Consider the following 22,685-nt stretch of genomic DNA (forward strand, 5'->3'; position numbering starts at 1 on the left):
GACGGCGTGATGGCGGTGCGCGGATGCGCCTGAGGACCGGTAAAGCGAAGGGCGAGTTAAGGCGTGACGATTACGACGTGCACGGTAGAAGGTTTTGGGTGAATTTTGCGCAAACGCAAAATGCAAAGATGCGCCGCAAACGATCGGTGTCACGCGCGCGGCACGTGGAGCTTCTCCTGGTGGCAGACGCATCAATGGCTAAGAAGTACGGCAGCGATTTACAACACTACCTGCTGACGCTGGCGTCTATCGCGTCGCGGCTATACGGTCACGCCAGTATCGAGAACCCTATCCGTTTATCCGTGGTGAAGGTCACGGTGTTGGCAGAGAACGAGAAAGGTCTCGATGTGTCCAAGAACGCTGCTGCAACTCTCAAGAGCTTCTGCAAGTGGCAGAACCAGCAGAACCCACTGGGCGATGACCATCATCATCATCACGACGCAGCCATTCTCTTCACCAGGCAGGTAAAAAAAACATCTGGGACTCTAGTTAGAACCAGCAGCCCAGTCTGTGCAGTGTGTGTGTGTGTGTGTGTGTGTGTGTGTGTGTGTGTGTGTGTGTGTGTGTGTGTGTGTGTGTTTGTGTGTTGGGGCAATACAGACTTTAAAGGTTAACCTTTCCACGTGCAAATGTTTTCATTCAGTCACTTTTGTAGTTTTTGAAGGTTTTTGCTTTTAAAACTGAATGGTTTCATTTCATTTTATTCAATGTACCACAGAGTGCCTGGTGATGAATGGGCTCAATAACATTCAGGAGGAAACAAAGGCATTTTCTCATTAAAATTTGCAAAAATGTTCTGTTTCATTAGGGTTACCTGTCATTCAAAAAGCCTTCAGTTCTATTCACAGCTTTGTAAATGAGGCAGACAAAATAACGCATGTAATTATATAGCCCATGTAACTCTTGATATTTGGAACAGACAAAGACAAACTTTGGGTCATTGATATTTCTCAGACCAAGGACGAATTGTTTTAAGTAAATTAAACATCATCAGCCTGGATACATCATCAGGCCTACATACTGTACATGACTCTCATACAAGACATTCCAGCATCTCTCTCTCTCTCTCTCTTTCTCTCTCTCTCTCTCTCTCTCTCTCTCTCTCACACACACACACACACACACACACACACACACACACACACACACACACACACACGATCCGTGTAAACCAAGCTGTTCACATAGAATATACAAATCAGGTAAATTATATGAATGCCATTAAAATGAATAGATTTAGAGAAAATACTGGATCCTGTGTTTAGGATAGTTTAGTGCCCAGTCCCTTTTTTTTAAAACAGTAGCTGTCAGTATTTCAGCACCCCTGGCAGGTGTACATTTTAAAAACAGTATTCAAAAAATGGATTTATGTGAAAATATTTCTTATCTTCAAATACCTTTGAGCTGTCAGAGACCACCCTTGTTTAAATTCAGCCCCTCTTTGAATCAAACCCACAGCAAAGTACAATGATTATGTGCAACGTACAGTGCCTCTATCACCCACTCTCATGTGGTAAGCTTTCATCCCTGCAGTGTCCTTTGCCTAACCAAACTCTGAGCATATGTGAATCATGTGAGGTCCCGTTCAGTAGGGAACCAATCCCTTTTTTATTTATGATTCTCTTGGCATCAGGAATCTCAATGGAATCTGCTCTGAGGTGCTTTCAGTTGGCACAAGGTTGATGCTGCTTCCCCTTGGCAGGGCTCACTAATGCCATATTCCACTGACAGCCTGCTTTCTCTTGGCAGTGCCACACAGTGCTGGACTGGTGTAAAGCAAAACAGTGCCAGCGCATTTCTCTGGCTGAGTGGTGCTTACACACCTGGGGGAGCAGCGTCTGTGGGTGTGGTTGTTGTGGTTGTCTCTGCCATGTCACAGGGTACAGCAGGCAAAAAAGGGCATGTAAAAAGCCAAGGGGTGGAGCTACTAACCCACAGTGTTGAGTGTGTGAAATGGACTCACAGAATCATCACACTTCACTTCCTCAGGCTGCAGAATAACAAATACACATGCAGTGACTGAAGTTACTATAGCACATAAAATCTGTCTGGCTTACCTGATATATGTAATTGCAATATCCATCCAACCTTTTAAGTGTCTGCTAAATTAATAAATATAAAGTTTACAATGACATCTAAAAGGTAATATGCACCAATAGATTTTTTTTTTGCCTCTATCAAATGCATTAAGTTGATTCATTAATCTGACAGTGAGGTTTGGAACATACAGGTTGATACTGGCCTGAAATATTGGATGGGTATCAGCTCATGTGTCACATATTTTACGAGCTGGCCAACTGATGTATTACATATCGGCTATGAACAGCTGTGATGTTAACTGACACTGACAGATCATGTGTGTGAACAACTTGACACGTCGAGGTCAAACACCTCTACTTCATTCATTTCACTAGGGAGAATTCTGAGCTGGTCCAGAACTGGCTTTTTGAAAGAAAAGAGTAGGCAGAACAGCAAAACAAGCCCCCTCCCCACACCATCACACAGTTCTCAGAATCCCTTTACCCAGCTTTCAGCTCTAGTGTGAGTTCAAGCACGCAAGCATGACAGAGGAGGCCAGAACAAGAGGCACATTGAGAGGCATTATGAGATATTATGTCATGCAGGAGACGAATGCACGAGTGTTCTGACACTGCAGGAGAGAGAGAAAGGACAATGCCTCGACTGTCAGCCTTTGGAGGGGACTGGACAAGAATGGGATGCAAAGAGCAGCTTCTGAAGGGACTGTGTGCCAGAAAAGATTTGGTATTCAGTTTTGTTCTCAACAAAGTAGTCTCTGAGTCAACATGAATGGCATTTGATTTAGATTCACTTTCAAGCCTGGTGTCAAGGAGAAACTGAAAATGTCTCATTTATCAACTGTGCATACAAATAAGGTTTATTTAAAATCCAATTCCCTCCCAATTTAATCATCTGCTAATTCCCACCCACTGGCTTGTTATCCTCTGTTACATAACATCTACAGTTGAAGTCACACATTTAGCACTTAGACAAAAGGCATTAAAAAACTCAGTCAGGAACGTCATTGTACAATACGTTTCCATTGGCAAGTTAATTACAGCATCGACGTTATTTACAGAGGCAATTTTTCTGCAGTAGAATGCACACAGATTTACTTCAGCTCTAATTCAGTATAGAATGAGACTTCTGGTAAAGACGAATATTGAAAAAAAACAAAAGGCTTTATCTGTTACATATACTGTACATTATAGTACTGTAAAAAACATTTAGGTATTGGACTCCTGATTGGAATGTTCCAAGTTTAAATCCCAGGTCCATAAAGGTGGGTACCTGAGTACAGCCCTTATCCCTCAGTTGATCATTTGTCAAAAATATGATTCAAAATGTAAGTCACTCTGGATAAGAGTGTCTGCTAAGTGCCGGAAAAATGTTGGGTGCAGAGTCAGTTATAATATGTCTACGGTGGCCAAGAAGTGCTTAACACATTAACAAATCCGAAAACAAAACAACAAATCCGAAAACACATCAACAAATCCGAAAACTCATCAACAAATACGAAAACACATTAACAAATCCGAAAACTCATCAACAAATACGAAAACACATTAACAAATCCGAAAACAAAACATCAAATCCGAAAACACATCAACAAATCTGAAAATACATTAAAAAATTCGAAAACACATCAACAAATCCGAAAATACATTAAAAAATCCGAAAACACATTAACAAATCCGAAAACACATTAACAAATACGAAAACACATTAACAAATACGAAAACACATTAACAAATACGAAAACTCATTAACAAATACGAAAACACATCAACAAATCCGAAAACTCATCAACAAATACGAAAACACATTAACAAATCCGAAAACTCATCAACAAATACGAAAACTCATCAACAAATACGAAAACACATTAACAAATCCGAAAACTCATCAACAAATACGAAAACACATTAACAAATCCGAAAACAAAACATCAAATCCGAAAACACATCAACAAATCTGAAAATACATTAAAAAATTCGAAAACACATCAACAAATCCGAAAATACATTAAAAAATCCGAAAACACATTAACAAATACGAAAACACATTAACAAATACGAAAACACATTAACAAATACGAAAACTCATTAACAAATACGAAAACACATCAACAAATCCGAAAACTCATCAACAAATACGAAAACACTAACAAATCCGAAAACTCATCAACAAATACGAAAACACATTAACAAATACGAAAACAAAACAACAAATGCAAAAACAAAACAACAAATCCGAAAACACATCAACAAATCCGAAAATACATTAAAAAATCCGAAAACACATTAACAAATCCGAAAACTCATCAACAAATACGAAAACACATTAACAAATACGAAAACACATTAACAAATACGAAAACACATTAACAAATACGAAAACTCATTAACAAATACGAAAACACATCAACAAATCCGAAAACACATTAACAAATCCGAAAACTCATCAACAAATCCGAAAACACATTAACAAATACGAAAACACATTAACAAATACGAAAACAAAACAACAAATGCAAAAACAAAACAACAAATCCGAAAACACATCAACAAATCCGAAAATACATTGAAAAATCCGAAAACACATTAACAAATCCGAAAACTCATCAACAAATCCGAAAACACATTAACAAATATGAAAACACATTAACAAATCCGAAAACAAAACAACAAATGCAAAAACAAAACAACAAATCCGAAAACACAACGAATGTCTATTGTTTTGTTTTCGAATTTGTTAATGTGTTTTGCACTTCTTGGCCACCGTAGACATCACCACTGGAGCAAATTAAAATTTAACGGATAAGGTTAAGTACCCTTGCTCAAGGTGCTAGGGTTTGAATATCGGTGGCTCACAGCCTTTAACCACTGAGCCACCACAGGCCCACATGTCTGAGTTACACCAGTTCTGCCAGGAGAATTAAAGTAGTCAGAAGCTTGTGAAAGGCTACCTCAAATGTCTGAATCAAGTTAGGCAGTTCAAAGGCAATGCTGCTGTGTAGTCACAATCCATTATATTTACCAGAAGCCTTTTTTGAACCGTCAATTAAGTTTTTGCATCAGTGGCATAATGTGGCTGCACAGTAACCATATTTAAAGGCTGTAGACTGCACACAAAGAGTGACTTCCTTGTTTCACAAGTTTAAATCCATCAGTTAGAGTATTTTCAAGTGGAAAAAAACATCCCAAAGGTAATAGAATCAGCAGTAATGAAAATGCCATCTTTGTAGTCTTCATGCTTTGGATCATTTCTTTACTTTCAAAGTTTCAGCAGATAAAAGTGTGTAGACTGAGTACTGCCTGCTTGTCAGCACTGTTACAGTAGAGGTATGACTTGAGGGATCCCTTCACTTTGGACAATATTGCAGAATGCACACTGTCATGACGTATCGTCCAGTTTGAACCTTTGTGATATGATAATCACAGTAGCAGCAAGGGTCATGGTGTGTGACCAGCAGTGTAGATTTCTCTCCTCAACACAACACAGCACAAGCATTAGTTGTTTGTGTAGATGTATAATGCTAACAAAATGGGAGGCATATATTTCTTCGAGTTCTTTCAATAATGTTTTTATTCGGATCTGGTATGTAACCTATATAATTTTATATCTCTTTCCCTAAACCGGAAGTTAAGAGTATGCTGAAAACGTCATACAAATCCGGGATGGAATCTGTGTTGAACCACGATGCCGGCAGCCTGGCAAAAACTTTGGGCTGTGTGCCAGAGTCAGGAAGTAACACTGCTGGATTCGTTCTGGGAACTTCTGAGAAACTCAGTATGGCAACAACTTTGTCTTTTCCCACCACGGATCTGGAGTTGCTCATAAATTTTTGTTGACATTATGGGAGGGGACCTTTTTGTTTATTTATTTGAAGATGTATTCATCACTAAATGTATATACAGAGTACACAGTATACACAGTAACCATGTTCGCTGGAAATATACACCACAAGAGCCCTGGCTGATGGTTTTGTAAATGATGGTAGTGAAGACAAGAGAACCTCCAGTCATCTCAAACCAATGAGACAAAAAACATCAAGTACATGCTTGTAAGGAGCAGGACAACTGAGTGAGGAATTAAGCAAAGATGAAGCGGAGCTGTTTTCACCCGACCTTAGAAGAACAACAAATCAGAAACAGATGACAGAATCCTGTGGTGTGGTCACACCTAGCATCAAATATCCAGAGTCCTCTCCACCTAAATACCACTCTTCCTGTCTCTCCTCAACATGTTTGCTCTGAATGAATGCCAAGTGTGAGGGTTGACCGAACTTGCGATGGTGCCGTAAGCTGTAGGAATGAAGTCTTGGTGATATATTCGTGAGACAGACATCTAGCGAGAGAGACGTCTTTCGTTCTGTCTTACCAACCATCCAAACCGAATCGGTAAACTATTGCTGTCACAGTTCATTATCCATTTTTGTCTGTGATTAGCATTTCTGTCACTCTACAGCTTCTGCAACTGACAGGTGATCACTGCCATGGCATAATCTTTGATTGGCAAGACTGACATGGTTAGTTAGTCAATCTCTGATATGGTTCCCAGCTTCTGTTCTGACTGTTGCTTCAGATACGTTCCTCTCTGTTGTTGTTGCTGCCAATATTGTTTTCACTGAATATACCAGAAACTTTCATTTCCTTTTGGCCTTAATTTTGCCTTGGAGTTCAGCCAAGGGAATTCCTCAAATCACTGTCTGTGTATTTAACTCCTTCTACTCATATTTTTGTCTCCATTTGTACCATCTCTTTCTCTCTGTGTCTCTGTCTCTGTCTCTCTCTCTCTCTCTCTCTCTCTCTCTCTCTCTCTCTCTCTCTCTCTCTCTCTCTCTCTCTGTCTCCATCTCTGTTTATGTCTGTCTGTGCCCTTCTCACATGTGTCTGTGAAAGATCCGTATTCAAAATCAACAAATCGGCAGTAAAGGGGTCAGTTGCAGGGGAGCAGGGGATAGAGAATTGAGAATAAGTTATGTGAAAAACAGAAAGAAAATAAAATGGATATATGAGATGGGGTGTGTCAGGAAAAGGGTAAAAAAAATGAAAAGGGTTTGATAGATATTGGGTGAAGGAGTCCATGAGAAGGGAGGAAAAGAAAACATGGAGCAGCACAAAGATGAGTCCTTATTTGATCTTATTTGATTGTTATTCCGGATCAGTGATAAGTGATTACTTTTCATATCAGGAATAACCATCTGAAGATCAAATAACATGGTATGGTTAACCATGTGAAACCTTTCATATTGTATATTTTTACTAGTATATTATGGATTGGATGCCTATATTTTAGTGTACAACTATTATTGTGCACATTGTCAGACCTTCAGCCTGAAACATTTGGGTAAACTCAACTAAAACTGTGTGTCAACTCAATAGATAATACATAGTTCTCTACAGTACTGGGTCATGGGGAACCTGTACCTATCCCAGGAGACTCAGGACACAAGGTGTGGTACACCCTGTACAGGATGCCAGTCTGTCACAGGGCACAATCACACCACAGACAATGTAGACATGCCCATAAACCTACAACACGTCTTTGGAAAGGGAAGGAAACCAGAGTACTAGGAGGAAACACACACACACACACACACAAACGGAAGAGGTAGGAATCAAACCTACAACCCTTGAGGTCTTACGCAAACACGCTAACCATGTTAACCACCGAGCGTCCGTGCCCCTCCTCTAACAATGGATTATTTTAAATGTAATTTTTGGAATCATATCAACTTGAGTTCAATATTCAATACTTGTCATGACATTTGGAGTAAACAAGCAGAAATAAGTTCACATAACTTAAAGAGGTTATCATGTTTTACAGTGTATACAATTCACAGTTATGAAGGTTATGCTAGAGTAGTGCACTCACATGCCATTTAACAGTGCGTTCAAACAGTGGTACAGAACCCCACATTGAAAAACCTTTCAGGGCAATTAACTCTGTCCTCATTGGTGTCTGCAAAATTTACATTTAGTCATCGAAACCAGGAGTTATTAGACTCAGATGGGCAAATAAACATGCTTGGTTTTCAGACAACGTTTCTCTAATACGGATTGTGTGTGTGTGGAGGGGGGGGTGTCACTTTGCGTGTGTGTGTTTACAAAAACTTGTGTGTGAAATGCTAAAACAAAGTGTGAGTTGTCTCCTTTCAGCATGAATAAATGCGTAAGCATGCACTCAGAGACACTTAGCAAGCTTCTGGGCATAATTAGTCTGTTAATACAGAATGTGGTATTTCATCTCCATGAGGAGACACAGGATTTCCATCATATAGACTTTACTGGGGTTAAAGAGATTGTCCTAGTAAAAAAGTTGATGAGGTTCTTATAGTCAAATGGCTTTCTTGTTCCTCACAGAAAATTCACTGCTTTAAAATGCATTATTGGAGTCATGGAGCAGTGGGAAGATTCACCTTAAGTACAGACAGATCCAGGGAGTAACTGCAGTGTACTTATGCAATAAATAATGAAAGATGGATGTTGAGATATATAAAATTGCATTTTACAACTGTGGACTTTTCACTATTATGAGAAAGGATGCACTGAGCTATAAACACTGCTATGAGCTCACTATCGACTGCTATGAGCTCATTTATCACCCTACAAATAAAACAATGGCTGAAATGATTCTTAAAACAATCCCAAGTTCCTGACAGAGCTATTCGGGGAACATCTGAACTTCTCATCTATTACTGACAGGAAAAAAGAATGAAATGATCTCTTTAATAGAATTTACAGCTCGTTTGTAACCCAGGATTCTGCACATGCGCTTACTGTATATCAGCAGCCTTAAAGTGTTAGTGGCACTTATCACTGTTTGTGCATCACCACAGCGGTTTGTTTTTCTACTGGACACCAGGCAAACCACACAACACCTTTTTTCTTTGTATCACGAAAGTGAAGGATTCTCCTTCGACGTTGCATTAAGAGCATTTCTGCTTGTAGTGCTATCTCTTGCTACAGGACTAATGATTAACTAAAAGGAGAAGACTTTCTACACTCCACACTACATGCACAAGGGGTGACGGCTTATTTAATCACCACATTCACATTTGCATTGCATTGTTTGTTTGTTTTCACTGCTTCTGTATTATGGTTATTTTCTCTAGATGCATGATATATACAGTATACATACAGTAATTACAAAGCTCAGGAGACACACTAAAGTCTTATTAGCAGCCTTGTGAGTTTGTATGTGTGGATTCATATTGAGATTTAAATCTGAGAGCATGGTTTGTTGATCATCTAATTGATCTCTCCCTTGATGAACAATAATCAGCCCCTGACAATAATTGCATGTGAGAAAGTTAGAGATCAATACTTTAGCTATACTTTATAGTCAGCTACCAGAACGGAAGACACACAATTGATCAGTGTGAATAAGAAGTAACGAGAAAGATGCAAAATTATCTGTGGTCATGGATATTTACAAGCGTAACCATGTCTTTTCATTAAAGTGTGGACATTTACAGTAGCTTCCATTATTATTGCATCCCAGAGGACTTTCACAAGGGGGTATCAGTCTGTACAATGGGAATACTGTGTGTCTGTTGGTGTGTTTGTGTGTTTTTTGTGTGTTAGTGTGTGTGTGTTTGTGTGTGTTCGTATTTGTGTGTTGGTGTGTGTGTGTGTGTGTGTGTGTGTGTGAGAGTGTGTGTGAGTGTGTATGTGTGTTTGTAAGTGTGTTGGTGTGTGTGTGTGTGTGTGTGTGTGTGTGTGTGTGTGTGTGTGTGTGTGTGTGTGTGTGTGTGTGTGAGTGTATATGTGTGTGTGTGTGTGTGTGTGTGTGTGTGTGTGTGTGTGTGTGTGTGTGTGTGTGTGTGTGTGTGTGTGTTGGTGTGTGTATGTGTGTGTGAGTGTGTATGTGTATTTGTGCGTGTGTATATGTGTGTTGGTGTGTGTGTGTCTGTGCTTGTGGGTGTGTGTGCGTGTTTGTGTGTGTTTGTGTTTGTTTGTATTTGTGTGTGTGTTTGTGTGTTTTTGTGTGTTTTTGTGTGTGTGTATGTGTGTTTGTGCCTTTGAGTGTGTATGTGCATGTTTATGTGTGTGTGTGTGTGTGTGTGTGTGTGTGTGTGTGTGTGTGTGTGTGTGTGTTCAGTAGAATGTGTTTCATAGTAAAATGCCCACTGAGGTTCAGCTGAACTTGAGTCATGCTCTTGATGTCTGCTCTCTTTAGGACCTGTGCGGACATCACTCATGTGATACACTGGGCATGGCGGATGTGGGCACAGTGTGTTCTCCAGAGAGAAGCTGCGCTGTGATAGAAGATGATGGCCTGCATGCTGCCTTCACTGTCGCACATGAAATTGGTATGAACCAAACACCATAAAGCAATCCTATACACACTGCACAGTATAGCAACATTTTCAACAAGTAACAACAAGCAACAAGTTAAAATCTGTTTAAAATCTGTTCGTGTTTGCTTTGTTTTTATAGCAAATTCATAGATTTTCAGGGTCTCCGTTGTTTTGAAAGCCAATGTTGACATATAAAATCACCAAAACAAACACGCCCCTAACCCAAATGGCTCCCACCCCCGTATTTATAGCTCCGCCCACACATACATACGTAACCCAGGCAACTAATGGAAAGAAATGTGTCTTTATCATAGCTGAAGGGAAGAACAATACGATTGCAGATAAACAAACAAGCAAAAATGCCACACAAACATAATCATGTAAAGGACAAAGGCAGATATTAGTTCTGTGTAACAAAGCAAAACCAACGTTACTCACCTATCGAGAAGGAAAAAAGCGCCTCGGCGTCTTAAGTAAAGTCGGCCACATATTCACAGGTCGGAGTTTCCCGAGTCAATAACTCCTGAGCTAAACGCTGTTACTACACAAAACGTGGTTGTAGCTGCCTCTCTACATCACTACGATAGAAAAGTGGTGTTATTTGTGTAGTAACAGCGTTTAACTCAGGAGTTATTGACTCGGGAAACTCCAACCTGTGAATATGTGGCCAACTTCCTGCTCCTTCAGTTCTCTCCAGCGCTGGAAAGCTGATCCTATATTAACACGTCCTACTTCTTGCTTTTTCGTAAGTCTTTCTTCACTTTCTTTCTTTGTTTTTATCCTCCATGTTAAAACCGCTTTCTGCTAATGTCACACATGCGCACCGAACACTCTCTCCGCCGCATATTGACAAGCCCCGCCCCTTTCTGCTACACGTTAGTTTTGTTTTTGTTTTGTCTGTCGTCCCGACTCAGTTTTCTGAAGCATTTCTCAAACAACGGAGACCCCACCTTTAATGTTTCATTTGTATTGTATGTAGCATTTGCAATATAGCATTTGCTCTGGTTTACTTCTGCACATCTTTCACTGTTAGAAGTTTCTGTTTTTATTTTCTACAATGTGACACTTCATAAGTGACACAGACTTAACTGCTCTCTAGACTTTAAATAAATAGATATTCGCTATTCAACTGTGATGACTCTGAGGATTTATTACTTTAAAATTGTACTATGAACTTAAAGATAAACATTTTGTTTAGATATTTATCAGTTTGTATATTTAGGAATTATGAGATCTCTAACCACTAATCACTCTGCCAATGTAATATAAAATATGCATGTTTTCAGGGCATCTTCTTGGCTTGTCTCACGATGACTCAAAGTTCTGTGAGGAGAGGTTTGGATCCAACGAAGACAAGAGGCTCATGTCTTCGATCCTGACCTCCATCGACGCCTCCAAACCCTGGAGCCGCTGCACCTCGGCCACCATCACTGACTTCTTTGATGATGGAAACGGTGTGACTCTTCATCACGGTTCTATTGAAAGACATAGAAAGTAAAAACATATAAACATAAAGCTATGTTTTTAATTAAAATGTGTATTATTAAATTGGTCCTACAACCACAGAACATTCCATTGGGACATTAGAGCTCTTATATGCAACATGCGTACAGCAGTCTGAAGCTCGTCTACATTACAGAACTGTTTGATCTCCACCACTTTATATAAATCTTATAAAATATTTAAAAGAAATGAGCTGCATGACTGAAACCTTTCAGAGAAGCTTTATGTGTTCTGTATAAGCTGAAACTAAGCACTTTAAACTAGCGCATCATTTTTCTGACTGCTCAATCCTTTACTCTTCCACACAGCGGAGTGTTTGCTGGACATGCCACATAATCCTTTGCTTGGTCCTGAAGAACTTCCTGGTCAGAGCTACGATGCAGTGCGGCAGTGCCAGCTAGCCTTCGGTACTGAGTATACGGTGTGCCCAGGCATGGACGTGTGTGCTCGTCTGTGGTGCTCGGTAATCAGGAAGGGCCAGAGGGTGTGTCTGACCAAGAAGCTGCCAGCAGCAGAGGGAACACAGTGTGGCAAGGGCAGGATCTGCCTGCATGGGAAGTGTATGGACAAGACACGCAAGAGAAACTCCTCGGTGGGTTTTGTGGAGAGTACGGTACACTTGGGAAGACAGCTTTCGATACTCTGTTAAAATTACCAGTGTTTAAAATCATCAGAGTTCATTTAAGGCATAACTGGTGATTTAGAAATCGTTCATAAAGAATGATATACTGTGAGTGGAAAAACACTAGAGCAACATCTATGGTTAGATGTGTTAAAAGATTGTGGAACAACTCTCCAGGAGGCACTGGGTGGATTGAGAGGTTTCCCCGGCGTGAACTTGGGCTGGAATGTGAGAAAGAGACAGATAGATTGTTAGAAGGAAAGTGAAGCAGACTCGCTGAAATAAAGTACACCCTAAGAGAGACATTGCACGGTCAAAGACAGGGAGGAATTTAAAGTGAGGAAAGATGGGATGGAACTAGTGACAAAATGTTGAAGACAGATGAACTGGAGATGTCATTAAGAAAAGTGTAAGCAGGAAAGCAGGTCAAATGAGCCATAAAGGTGTGTGGAACTTCTCACCATGAATATATGAGGAGCTGGAAAGGAAAATGAACATATGAGAAACAGGAACGTGAGAAGCACGTTGAAGCTGGAAGTGCCAAATGTTTTTGACTTGGCAAGAGCGGGCATTCTCTAACGTGGTATTTTGTTGCTATGATAGAAGACAGGGATAAGAGAAGAATTTTCCAGTGCCATTAAATAAGAGAAACTGAATGGGGTCAAAGAAGTTTTTACGAGTACCAAATGAATATCCTTATTTTATGTCCCTCAGTTATTGTGCATAACTCTGTAGTTATGTAGTCATAAGCCTTTTTTTTCCTAGCCTAAGGTATCCAGGATAATATCAAGCAGATTAATACTGTAAGACTTGAGGAATTTTATGTACTGTCTGCCCTTCTCCAGGCTGCTTGGGTATTTTTGCCTGGTAGGTTATTAAGTGTCACACAGCCTCATTTTCTTTAAAAGAAGAATGTCCCCTTTCAGAGTATTTCCTCATGTGTATTTGTTTGTACTAAAGAATCAGGAAAATGTGGCTCTGGTGTGTTTCGTTAAGACTCACTACGGCATACTTCCCCCATTTTTTCCTTACATTTTGTGTTCAATGTGCATTGCTTCCTCACAGTGTCCAGTGTTTGTAGTGTGCCATCATTCAATTAAGACAGTTTTGAGGCTGAGAGGCTGTTGTTGGCTTCGTGCTTGTTTATTAGTAATGGGAATGGGTGTGCACTTATTCTTACATAAAACATCTCTCTGAGCTTCTTAACTCACTTGTTGCTGTAGCTGAATTCTTTTGGCATAAAGCAATTTTAAGGAAAATGCACTTTACTGTTTCTCAAGGGCTACAGATCCAGATGCAGACGCTCATGAATCATTTGCTAGTTGTTGTTGTTTTTCACAGACTTATATTTGGCAGAAAACTAAAATTTAAGATCATAATACAATTCAGTTTTGCTGTAACGCAGTAGCTTGCACCAATTTGTTACAAATTGCATTCAGCGTCAGGATTTCAAGTGTGGTTTAAAGTCACCACATGAAGAGGCCTATTTTGGCTCTCCTCACTTGTGTTGGCACTTTCATGCTGTGATTTTAACTGCCATCCTCACGGTCAATAACAAACATCTTAACCACTTTAAAAACATAACCTTCTCTTATAATTGACCTTATTTTCTTAATAACTCCCTGTCCTTCTGTTTGTGTGTATTCTTAGGCCTCTAACCATGGTAGTTGGAGCTCCTGGGGGTCGTGGGGCGCATGCTCTCGAACCTGCGGAGGCGGAGTCCAGTTCACACAGCGCCTGTGCAACAACCCCCCTCCTCGCAACAATGGGCGCTACTGCACAGGAAAGAGAGCCATCTACAGGTCCTGTAATGTCACTCCATGCCCCACTCGTGGTAAGAGCCAACCCTTACATACACATATACACAGTGCACATACACTAAAGCATGTTAATACAAGTTGGTTCATGAACGCGTGCAATGATGGATCTAAGTGCTGCCATATGCATTATACACACACGTGACCGTCATAAAAGTGTTTCCTAAAATGCTGAAATCTAGCTCTACAACCAATTAGACCCATATGTTCATTTTATTAAATAAGAGATTTATTAGTGCAGCTAACTGCACCTATATCAGCAGCATTAATGATAAACATCTAAACTCTGTAATTAAAAGGAAACTGTAATTCATTCTTTTATTATTTAAAGAAACTTTTATTAAAATAATTTTCTTAAAAAAAAAATTCTAGTCAAAACTCTCACATACAGTATGCATTTGTACACAAACACTTTCTTTCTCTCATGTGACTTTTTGCTTTGAATTAGATAAGAATTTTAGACAGGAACAGTGTGAGGCGAGGAACGGGCCTCAGACAGACCCTAAAGGAGTGAAGACCTTTGTCGAGTGGGTGCCCAAGTATGCTAGCGTGCTGCCAAAGGACATGTGCAAGTTAACCTGTAGGGCCAAAGGCACAGGCTACTATGTAGTGTTCTCCCAAAGGGTGAGTTCAGCATAATTTTATATGAAACATACTCGACTATTTTTAAACACAAAAGTTACTATAACACCAGATTTATCTTACAGATATTATACATGCATACATACCTGTAGCCAGACTGGTTTGATCAGACAGAAAGGTGTTATGATGCTTCCAAATAATCACTCATTACACCAATGGTGAGCAGAAAAGCATCTGAGAAAACAAGGCCGAGGCTGATGTGCTGAAACAGCAGAAGACCACACTGATAGGAACAGGAATCTTAGGCTTCATTAAGCATAGGCTGTTTGATCTGGACAGTCTGGATTGTAATCAGGTCTATTTCTACTCCTCGGTTGTTAATGTTCACTAAACTTGTGACAACTGTACCCTAAGGCTCCTGTTCTTGACTGGCATTAGAGAAACCCAGTTTGGTTTTTAAGTTGTTGTGGTCTGTCTGCTTTGCTTCATGTGATAACAGGGCTGTCAAGTGTCACGCATTGAGAGTGACAGTCACGCATTTCGGTCTTTTGTCACGTTCTCCCGCCACACATCGTAATCCTCAGGCAGAAATACATTTCGACTAAATCATATATCATATATTTAATAAGCCGCAGCGCCCAAAATGTATCAGTTCGCACCGCTGTCTCTATGGAACCGGGCAGGAATCAAGCGCGTCTCAGTTCTTAGTCGAGCCTGACACTTATCAGCCAATCAAAAAAAGAGGCTACACAATAGCCAATCAGTAAATAGCAATATCAACCAATGAAAAAAAACATTTATTAGAGAGGGTATTTTTGATGGTCGGTTTGAAACATTGTCCTCAACCATGACACTAAAAATGGCTGGGCTTGAGCCGAACTGTTTTAAATGGGAGCAACATTACAAATGATAAAGGAGTCCGAAAAGGCAACAAACACACATTAAACAACACCGGTCTCTCTCTCTCTCTCTCTCTCTCTCTCTCTCTCTCTCTCTCTCTCTCTCTCTCTCTCTCTCCATCTCCATCTCTCTATCTCTCTCTCTCTATCTCTCCATCTCTCTATCTCTCTCTCTCTCTATCTATCTTTCTCTCACACACACACATACACACACGTGCTCACACACACAAATTAATAAATGGAAATTAAACAAATACTTTGTATTTGGTTAAATTGCGGTCAGTGATACTTACCATATAACAACGCCCCTATTATTGTTTTTTTTTGTTTGTTTGTTTTTTTTTTGGGGGGGGGGGGTTGGAGATGTCACACTTGCCTGTCTTCAAAACTTGAGAGCCCTGTGATAGTCTGTACTTTGTGCTTTGTGGTTTTCTACTCACTGTGAGTGTAAAGAGTTTTTTTTTTTTGTCAGCTCAAACCAGTCTGGCTAATGGTACTGCGAACATAACTGATGCACACTGAATTATTTACTTTCTTTCTTCTTTTTTTTTGCACCATTCTGTGTCTCTAGGGAGATCATCAGTTATTGAAGTAATTATTAATAAAAAAATAATCTGAAATAAATTTTCTAATAGAATAGATAATGGAAATAATCTAAATTAATCTAATTATGATCTAAATAAGATAATGGCAGTGACAAAAGCACCGGTTCAGCTTGTCATACTGATGGAAATGTGATGCTTTTTAGGTGATAGATGGGACAGAGTGTAGGCCATACAGCAGCTCAGTGTGTGTGAAAGGGAAGTGTGTGCGCACAGGCTGCGATGGAATAATAGGCTCCAAGCTGCATTATGACAAATGCGGCATCTGTGGTGGTGACGGCACTGGCTGCGTAAGAGTGGCTGGCAACTTCACCAGAAGGAGGTAGGAAATCTCTGTATGTTCTTTGGGGTCAAATCTATTTGGCATAAAATGAATCTAAACGTAGATATGAGTTATTTCTAAATACTTTATATATATTATATATACATATTTGAACAGCTGCCTTTTTAATCCCATAAACTCCCAATGGAAAAACTGAACAATTTATGGTACGTACCAGAGAATGGGTTTTAAGATAAGTAATTGAATAATAAGTAAATTCTGTTAAGTCTCAAGCTGCGCACTCTTGAAAGTATTCCAAATGACTTTCCAGATGGAAAGTCAAAATATCTAACCTCCTACTTGGAAAGGTAATGGAATGGCACTGAGTTCCAGCTGTTCAGGTGAAGTTAGGCAAAAATCAACAAGCCTGATTTCACCAAGAGGTTGAAATATGGCAGTGCACAGACAGAAGTACATCATTAATGGTAAACATCTTGTAATGCAGTTCAGTTCAGCTATTTTGTTGTTTATAAGACTTTTCTAACACCAGTCAGTGGAACACATCATGGTCAAATGTTGGAAATGTTAACGAGCAACTTGATGCATCTGATGTTGTTTAGAGCACATTGTTAAAAACTTTGTGCATGTGCTTGAAAAAAAAAATGCCTGATGTTTTCAATATTTGAAATGTGCTTCATTTTTTGATAAACAACTAAAGAATTTTTGTCTTTTCCCTTGTAAGTCATGCACATAACATGATAGAAGATTAAATCACTGATGCTGCATTGCTTAAAGACTTCTCAATAGAGTTGACTCTCTAATATCATATTATACGTTGGCAAGAAATCTAAAGAGTCACGAGCACATGACATTCTCTAATGCAAGCGAGGCCGACAGTCAGAAATGAAGGCTTCAGGAAAAATAGAGATCAACATCATGTGTGAACCAAACCGAATCATTAACAGCTCCTCGAAATTTTTTTGTTTTCCAGTAAGTCAAGAACACAGCCACATTATTCTGCCTTAAACACTACAAGATCACCACCATTGGCATTCTGATTTTTTTTTTTGTTTCCATGTCCTTTCCGAATTTTGTAAACCAGAAGTAGCCCACGTATTGCCAATTAAATGACCTGTTCTGTTTCATGTGTTCCTTATTACTGTACTCAGAGTATCAATTTATATCTGGAATGTATATTGCGTCAAACAGGAGTGAGCAGAATTGGTCAGATTATTTGTTTCTTGATTACATTTATTTGATTATTGTTTTATGTATGTCTCCTTTAATTGTTTCCATTTTGTATAAAATAAATTCTGGTATCTTACTGCTTTCCATATTCTCTCTTCCTCTCCTTCTATGTGTAGTAAGGGATATACAGATGTTGTGAAGATCCCAGAGGGCTCAACTCACATCAAGGTCCGTCAGTACAAGCCAAAAGGTCAGGCTCACTTTTCCGCCTACCTGGCCCTTCGTCGACCGAGTGGAGAGTACCTTATCAATGGAAAGTTCATGATCTCCACTTCAGAGACAGTAATCCCTCTGAATGGCACCATGCTTAATTACAGTGGCTGGAGCCAACATGATGAGGCTCTTCACACCACAGGTCCTGGGGCTCTTCAAGAGAGCCTTGTAGTGCAGGTGCTAGCAACTGACCCAAAGAAGCCTCTAGACATACGTTACAGTTTCTTTGTGCGTAGAAAAACACCACTTCCCCCTTGGACATCCTTGGTGTTTTCTGCCACACCTGCAGCATTGTTCTCTGACGAGGTCTTAACCATGACCACGAAGATTGTGCCCACACAAGTACCGCCATCAACGACCCCACCTGGGCCACGGTGGGTGACAGGAACATGGATGACCTGTTCCAGGACTTGTGACACAGGCTGGCAAAGTCGTACAGTCCAGTGCAAGGACCCACAGGGACAGCTAGCTAAGGGATGTCCCCTAGGGGACAGACCTTCTGCATTTAAACACTGTCTGGCTAAAAAGTGCTGACAACTTCTTGAAATGTAATTGGGAATACTTGTGAACACGGAGGCGTACTTCTTCTTCTTACGGGTCTGCGGTGAAAGGTCTCGAGACGAGAGATACAGACAAACTGGAGCACAAAGTGTCTTACAGAGCAGAACACTTCAAAAGTTCAAATGCTCTTTCATGCCTGAACTTCATCACTGTGGAACTGAATTTTTCTTGCATTATGACCATGGACAAGGATTGCCTGCATTGGCCTCTAATGCAGTCACTTCATCCGCTGCCTGGAATCACTGAAGAGTCAACAGTATGTAGCCACTCATCTCATGCCAACCACAATCCTTTTGACTAGCAGTTCTTCTATGGGGTTCAGTCCATTTCAGCTCATTAACTTCGTCAAAAAACAACTGCAGCTTAGAGAAGTCAGTAGAAATGAATCATGAGTTCATCGTAAAGAACTGCAAGTGAACGGAGTCTAAGCAATTTATGCATGATTGGACTGTATTAAAAGACTACTCTGGTTTTGGACTGACTGGAAACTTTTGGAAACATGCCCAAAAGGATTCTGGACGTACACCATGTTCCAGTACATACTCACTTACTTAATGTACGTACAACCATATTTGAAAAACTATAAGAGCACTCTGTCACATTTATTAGTGTGAGCTCATCTGTCGTAATTGCTAATTCTTTGGTAAATGGACGCCAATGTTTTGTTTTTTTTTGTTCTGTTTTTTGGGGGGGGGTTTCGTGCCCTCGATTCCTGCTGAAAAAGGAACGGACTGGTATAAACACTTAAACACGTGTTAATTCGACACAGTTTCCATTAGAAGATGCATATATATTTACAGCAATAATGGTGGACGTGTATGATGTTAAAAAGCATGTATTCATACTAAACAGGCAAAATCATTTCTTACACCGTTTCTTAGACATGTCGTGTCTGTGTTCACAAAACACATACGATACACAAAAATACACTCTAAATATAATCAAGTCAAGTCAAGAAGATTTTATTGGTATTTCAATCATATGTAGCTGAGACAGTACATAGTAAAATGAGACAATGTTTCTCCTGGACCTTTATGGTGCTACATAAATCAACACAGAGATCAGAATCAGCTTTAAGCACTGTGGGTGCCATTCACGGCGCCATCTTGGATCATAAGATATGGACTTAAAGTAAGTTGTCCTAGATACATAAAGTGCATCGTGTGCAACCTGGTGCAAACCATACAAGACAAAAGACAGTGCAAACAAACAATACATGATGCTACAGGACAAATACACAACATAGCACCTATCAGTGTGTATAGTGTATATTATACAGAACGCTGTGCAAAAATATAGAAATCTGAAGAAAGAGGGTTCTAGTAAACATATATGCACTTGTGTAATAGCAGCAGTTGGACAAATAGTAAATAAAACTTTGCAAATACTTCGTTAAACCAACTTGGATATCTTTTTTTTTAATCCAGTCAAATTAATTTTATACACACAGGTGACAAAGAAAACCAACAACAAATTGGGCATCAACAAACCTCCTGAATCGCTGTAGGTCCATCAGGTTAATTTATGGTGACGGTGAAGGCCATAAGATATCATGTAAACCATTCAGTAAACCATTCGGTCAGATCTCATGTCCTGTGGATGAGGGAAGCGTCTGTCAAATGTTTCATCATAGGATACATTTAATAAGTCAGTAAAAAGCTTTGTATGGATTTGCAGTGGACACAATCGCTTCCAGAGCAACTGGATAAGAGAGTCGTATTTTTCCTTTACTCTGTCACATGTCTGTATTTAGGCGAGTCAGTAAAAAAAGGGAAGAAAATCATTCTGAATAAAATATCTCTTCATTAAGCGTTCATGAAAACAATCATGGATACAAATGTAATCACAGATGGATACCAGCATTAGCATTCTTTTCTCTTCGTACTGCCTGATAGAAATACACACAGATTTAATACTGAATATTAGGCAATTATCTTTTAAGCATACTAGACTAACGCCAAGTCATAATCTCTAATTAGATGATAGTTTAAACTAAGCTAACAATTTGCTTGGTGGTTTTTTTAACTGAAACTGGCATGTTAGCAACCGTTTTCCAGTGTAAACATGCTTGCCTTGTCATTGGGAGATTAGGGTTTTACACCTGATGGTGCCTTTGTATTCCTTTAGCCTTGAATATTATGCTTATTATTCAAAGGTTTAAAGAAAATCATGTTCATGTGGAATCTTGAGATGATTCCATGGAATCTTGAGATGATTCTGACAACAACACAGTTAATTTGTGGATACTTAAATAGATCACTGCATATTGTAAGCATGTAACATTTACTTCACGTTAGTGTTGGTTTTATGGTTTCTAATGCTTTCATATTAAGAACATATGTCATGCCAGACGCTCTTCCAGTCAAGCTGAAACTTTAGGCTTCTAGCTCTGTTGTTTTTATATATGCAGTACTGTCTGATCATCGTCATGGGGAAATGAATTTGCTGAATGACAAAAACACAGCACTGAAATCATAATTTATTGTGTGTGTAACTGGTATGTAAAAAAAAATAACTTGATAAATTTATTTATTGTTTTTTTTTTTTTTTGTATTTTGTCTAGGAATATGAATATATGACTAAGCAGAGTATTTCTTTTACAAGAATGTTTTTTGTTGCTTGTTTTCAAGTCCTCTTTAGAATATGTACATAAAATCTATATGTTTCATTCGTCCTTTCTCGGCTTTTTAAAATCCCCTTTATCTTGCACAATCATATTCTATAAAGAATCACATTTGTATGATGTTGCACAATGTAAGAATGCAGTAGAGCGTATATTTTTGAAAAAGACAATACCAGTTATTTTCTTCTATCAAATGGATGTGATGTGACAGAGTTTCATAACAAGTATTTTCTTACTTTGCTGGTCAACATCAGTCAGCTTCATTCCACTCAACAAAAAAAATATGCTCTGGATGTAGACGCCCCTGTTGATCTCAGCCAGCTGGAATTTATAACTATTTATGTGTCTGTAATTACATCCATATTTCACACAATTTAAGCCAGCTGAGACAACTGAACTACAATAAAGAGTAAATCCATTTCTGTGGCGTTTTATTCTGCTATTCTCAGCAGATATACTGGATATCTGTATATATTTATATAAAGAATGGCACATGCAGTGATTGAGTGCAGCAGTGATTGAGTGCAAAGCTCAAACATACATTGTACTGTTTTTTATTTCAATTTTTTTAATAGATTTAATAGATAAAATAAATTGTACGCTTAGAAATAATGTTTTGTGACTGTTCACCAGACAATAACAGCATGACACCTTATTGTCAAGTCTAACAGGTTTCTAGACACCTGCAGAAAAACACCTAGCATTTTAAACTCTTTGCATTTTGTCTGCCATCTTTGTTTTCCAGCAGTATGACATTCAGACAGATTTGTTTTTTTGTTTGTTTGTTTCTTTACCCATTTTTGTGTTGACTTGCGTATATGACGAGCCCATCATTTTGTTGAAAGCTCTCTATGGCCAAGTCTGTAACTCCTGGCAGATTTAACCATGTTTTGTATTGAAATATCTTCAAAGAGACACTGACTTCCCAGCCATAAGCATCACTGATGCACATCCGTATATAACATTGAGGTATCATCCGATTTTTTTTCTGTATACATTCCATTTTGTTTCTACTGTAGTTCTCATGACAAAAGCCGAAGTTCACGTGCCATATTTTATGTTCTGCTCTTACAAAGGAGATAAAATCTGACTAGAATCATAATCATCAATCAAAATACAAAAACAATTTTAATAATGAGAATGATTTTTGTTACAAAGATAGTTTTAAAAAAAAATTTAATTACTATATGTGGTATAGTGCTGGTTTTATAGGGTGCCAATACATCTAGCACAGCAGGTCTATCCATTATTTACTGTATGACCATAATAGCTGTAAAATGGATGATTTATAATAAATGGAATATAATAAATGGATTTATTTCTTAAGAAACCTTATATAGCATGATATGCACTGTATACTACATAACACACACTATATCCTTTACTGAGTATTAAATTATTTGTTTGTAGGGCCGAAACACTTCGG

General features: G+C 39.0%; 1 protein-coding gene across 1 annotated transcript in view; it reads left to right on the top strand.

The window, feature by feature from the left end:
* The window catches only part of LOC113649063 (A disintegrin and metalloproteinase with thrombospondin motifs 5), a 22,556-nt gene extending 879 nt beyond the window's left edge, over positions 1-21,677 (top strand). The window contains exons 1-8 of the mRNA XM_027156668.2: positions 1-464; positions 10,207-10,339; positions 11,614-11,781; positions 12,139-12,422; positions 14,103-14,286; positions 14,718-14,893; positions 16,499-16,674; positions 17,979-21,677. The exon at positions 1-464 is cut by the window's left edge and continues 879 nt beyond it. Of these exons, the coding sequence (XP_027012469.2) occupies positions 1-464; positions 10,207-10,339; positions 11,614-11,781; positions 12,139-12,422; positions 14,103-14,286; positions 14,718-14,893; positions 16,499-16,674; positions 17,979-18,609 (2,216 nt within the window). The 3' untranslated portion in view covers positions 18,610-21,677. The remainder of the gene's footprint in view (positions 465-10,206; positions 10,340-11,613; positions 11,782-12,138; positions 12,423-14,102; positions 14,287-14,717; positions 14,894-16,498; positions 16,675-17,978) is intronic.
* The last annotated feature ends 1,008 nt before the right edge of the window (positions 21,678-22,685 follow it).

Source organism: Tachysurus fulvidraco, chromosome 18 (assembly GCF_022655615.1).
Source record: "Tachysurus fulvidraco isolate hzauxx_2018 chromosome 18, HZAU_PFXX_2.0, whole genome shotgun sequence".
NCBI lineage: Eukaryota > Metazoa > Chordata > Actinopteri > Siluriformes > Bagridae > Tachysurus > Tachysurus fulvidraco.